At 35.3% G+C, this 3,791-nt stretch overlaps 1 protein-coding gene across 1 annotated transcript; it reads right to left on the minus strand.

The window, feature by feature from the left end:
* Positions 1 to 661: 661 nt before the first annotated feature.
* Positions 662 to 3,513, minus strand: LOC112201712. The gene is made up of 3 exons (XM_024342622.2): positions 3,358 to 3,513; positions 1,109 to 1,265; positions 662 to 998 (listed from the first exon to the last, which is right to left on the minus strand). Exons 2-3 carry the CDS (start codon positions 1,262 to 1,264, stop codon positions 951 to 953), a joined length of 204 nt encoding a protein of 67 aa, XP_024198390.1. The 5' UTR covers position 1,265; positions 3,358 to 3,513; the 3' UTR covers positions 662 to 950.
* Between the last annotated feature and the right edge of the window lie 278 nt (positions 3,514 to 3,791).

Consider the following 3,791-nt stretch of genomic DNA (forward strand, 5'->3'; position numbering starts at 1 on the left):
CAGGAATTTTGTGGAATAATCTAGTTGATGAGTTCCAAATAAAAAAGTGTTTATAATCACTACATAGAACCACCAATCCATTGCACGAAGCCATCACATTCGTTATATTCTCGTCAGATGGAATGGCGAGATTTCTGACCAAAGAATTACCTGGCAAAAAGTTTTAAGTAGCGTAGCCTCAAATTTTGTTTGAATCATAGGGGCTTAGAAACAGGAGTCCCCTACTGATGGTCCTCCACTCAGATGCAGGTTTGAAGTTGGCTTTTCCAAATTGCAGGTCTTAAATTGTTATACCACACTATCATTTTGATACACAATTGAAACAAATAAAGTTTTGGCTATCATTTTTACACTACACTATCATTTTGATACACAACTGAAACAAATCAAGTTTGGCCGGCAACCTAACACAGAATCTTCACAATTATATATTCAGGGAGGTCAAAGTTGAGGTAATCGTTGTTGGCCTCTCTCGTTTCCCTATAGATTAATGATACAGACTTCAAATTATGTGAAACGAGAACACTGAATATTACTTTCATGCCAACATGTTATTGCTACCCACTCAGATAGTGCACGCAAGAAATGAAACCTCCAACCAGTAAAGATTAAAAGAATGGGGTGAGGTGCTAGGATAACTAGACAGTCGTGGCAATTCACATCAAGCAAATACAAGCATGTTGAGAATCAAACCAATGCTTAAGACGCCTCAGACAAGAAGCTGAAAAAGCCTTGCATGAAAATGCAGTATTTATAACAAAACAGAAATTTAATAACAAACTTTTAAAAATAAGATAGAAAAACAAATCCACCTTTCATTGGTAGTAAAGAATCTGCTACTAAGCAATTATTAAGGAAGCAAACAAAGAAAACAAACACCACTACAGTCTGGAAGAACTTATATTTTGAAACTCCGATTTACAGCCAAGTGGTCATTTTCCAGTGCTGCCTCATTCCTTCTTCCCGATCCCATGTGACATGTTGTAGATACCTCGTCCCTGCATTAAATGACACAAGATATTACGATTCAATGGCAAGAAAAACAATGAAATTAAACTTTCTTCATAGATGGACTTTCATACTCTGAAAAAGAGAAGTATTAACTTACAATAAGAAACAAAGAAGTAGCAGCCAAAGCAGCTGGAATGGCGACAGAGGTGACCTTATCAAATGGTCCCTTTAGATATGTGTATTTGTGGACATTTTGGAAATATTTCTGCTTCTCCACCAGATGCTCACGTGGTCTAAATGGGGCTTCTGACATCCTGTGTTACGAATTAAACATTACATACAAAGACAAAAGAAAAAAATTCAATTTCTCAGAAGCATGTTCTTAAAGGGAAGGGGGGAAAAGACAAAAAAAAAGTGTGTGTGTGTGTGTATAACACGCTCCAGTTCCTAATTGATGAGGTCCAAATGAAAAGATCAACGGCTCTTATAAGCCGATAACCACGAAAGAGGCTATCTAATCCAAGTACCCCAAGCTACCCCAACACTCCAAAGCTTCCACTATTTTATTTTTATTTTTTATTACAAGTCCAAAACTTCCAATTATCCTTCCAAATTTACATTGAAAGGGAGATAAATAAGGACTCATCCATTAAACTAAGATATGAAACCTTCATTTTCCCATAATAAGTGATTTTCTTAATTGATATAAAAAGTGCAACCTAAACTGCAGAGGAAGAAGTCCACTGATAGGTAAGATTTAAACACAGGAATGAAGCTTCAAAAAAGAAGCAAGAACTTCTTCTCCAGGCTGTCAATATGGTATAATGTTATATTTACTAATGTGCTTATTTGATACACATGACTTCACATCAAGGTTCAAAAAAATTTAGACTTTGTACCGCAACAAAAATTTGATACCTTGAAGTTATAGACCTGTGGCATTTGTGAGTGAACTACAAGTCTACTTCACAGTCATTTTCAAACACTTACAAGGACGAACCCAAATTGAACTAGAACAATCACCATGCAGCCCAAATGTAATTCATTACAAAAAAAGAAAAAGAAAAAAATGACCAGCACACAATGACTCAATTCTAGAAACGATATATACACAAAAAATTATAAGGAAAAATAACAAGCATCTGACTAAATCATTCAGATTCACAACTCTTTTACTTCTTTGATATAAGAAAAAACACACAGTAAAGCACAGATATCAATCGTCATGGAGCAATTATCAGGTGCAGTTTTGTTCAACTAATGATGATAGTAAGCTATCAATGTTTTTCCTCCACCAACTCCATTCCATTTCAAGTGATATATGGTTTAAGAATATCATTACGAAACTTTAAGATTCAGATTGACTTCCAACCACTGTGACTACATTAATCTTTGGAAAGAACGATGGGAGCTACATGTTGGACAATGGTAGTTGAGGTCAATGAATGACAGCAAACACTCTTGTCAACAAAGTTCCTACATAATCCCAAGACTAAGCACAATAAAATTAAGTAGATTTTCAAAAAAAAAAAAAAATATTGAAATAGAAAGAAAAAGAATCAAAGTTTTCATGCTTCTCTTCCCATCACATGCTTTCATTTAATAGAAGTCTCGTTAATACACAAACAGAAAATCTTGCTTTGTTACGACTGCCACAAGGACGTCACATAGAAATAGAATAAATTAATAAATACCCAATTTCAGTAGGTATTGTAAGCTCAGAGACAAGATAAAAACCATAGACGAAGATGAATACTATACCGTTGTAGCAGGAATGCAACAACGATGCAATCCTAAGCTGATAGTCTGACATTAAACCCATTAATCTCTTTCCAATCAGTCAACTGGAAGAAAGAATCTCATAAACTGATAAACAATGCAAATCATATGCATGAGTTGATACAAAACTTTGATTAAACTAACTTAAGCCAATTTCTTAGACAATGAAGGAAATCCAAATATGATGGAATCAGGTTTAAACTGATGAACAATGCAATTCTCCAGATTCAGTATTTCCTCTATATATCACTCAGCCTAAAACGCCTCGAAATAGTCAAACCCAACTAAGCTCGAGCTCCAGTCCTTACCACTCAATCCACAATCAACAAACCAAAGATTGAATCAACCCAACCAAACCGAAAAACCCTGAACACCGCATCAAGATTGAATCAAAGAAATTACTTGCACACCACCACCGAGAATAAAGGACACCCTAACATCTAATCGATCCCAGAGAGTTATGAAAAATACAACTATCCCTTACGAAAATGAAATACCCAGCTTAATCAGGATGAACCAATTGGGACGAAAACGAAGACAACAGCCAATTAACCCTAGATCTGAGTGGCGGGTGTTTTCGGATTCGATAAACAAATTCGAGAAGAATCGGTGGAGAAGAAAGCTTACGTGAAATTGGGAGTAGCCGGGAATCGAGCAACCACGAATGGGAGACCTTGACGCCGCTGCGGACTGGAGGATATGAAAGTGAAAAGCAGATTTCTACTGTTAAAATGCCGTCTGAGCCCTTATATTGGTGATGGGAGTTTTCAAGATTTTCATTTTCGAAAAAAAAAAAAAAAACAAAAACAAGTGAAAATTATGTTTTGTTTTTCCATAGTTACGACATAATGAGCTAGAATTTATTATTATTATTATTATTATTATTTTTTATCGAGATCACACGGTTCCTAAGTTTTCTCAAAGGGTTAGTTGGTCATATAAGGGACGATTTTTTAAAGTAATGTAAATGTTAAGTGAATATGATGATTGAAAATAAATGCACAATTTTAAGTCGTTATAATTAATAAAACCCTAAACCCAAACCCTAGCCGACCCTGCCT

Source organism: Rosa chinensis, chromosome 5, assembly GCF_002994745.2.
Source record: "Rosa chinensis cultivar Old Blush chromosome 5, RchiOBHm-V2, whole genome shotgun sequence".
NCBI lineage: Eukaryota > Viridiplantae > Streptophyta > Magnoliopsida > Rosales > Rosaceae > Rosa > Rosa chinensis.

Excerpts from the sequence above, each read along its gene's own strand:
- LOC112201712 (XM_024342622.2), bottom strand. The coding sequence starts at position 1,264 with ATGTCAGAAGCCCCATTTAGACCACGTGAGCATCTGGTGGAGAAGCAG. Across the intron at positions 999-1,108 it reads CTACTTCTTTGTTTCTTATT|GGACGAGGTATCTACAACAT; the intron begins GTAAGTTAATAC and ends CATTTAATGCAG.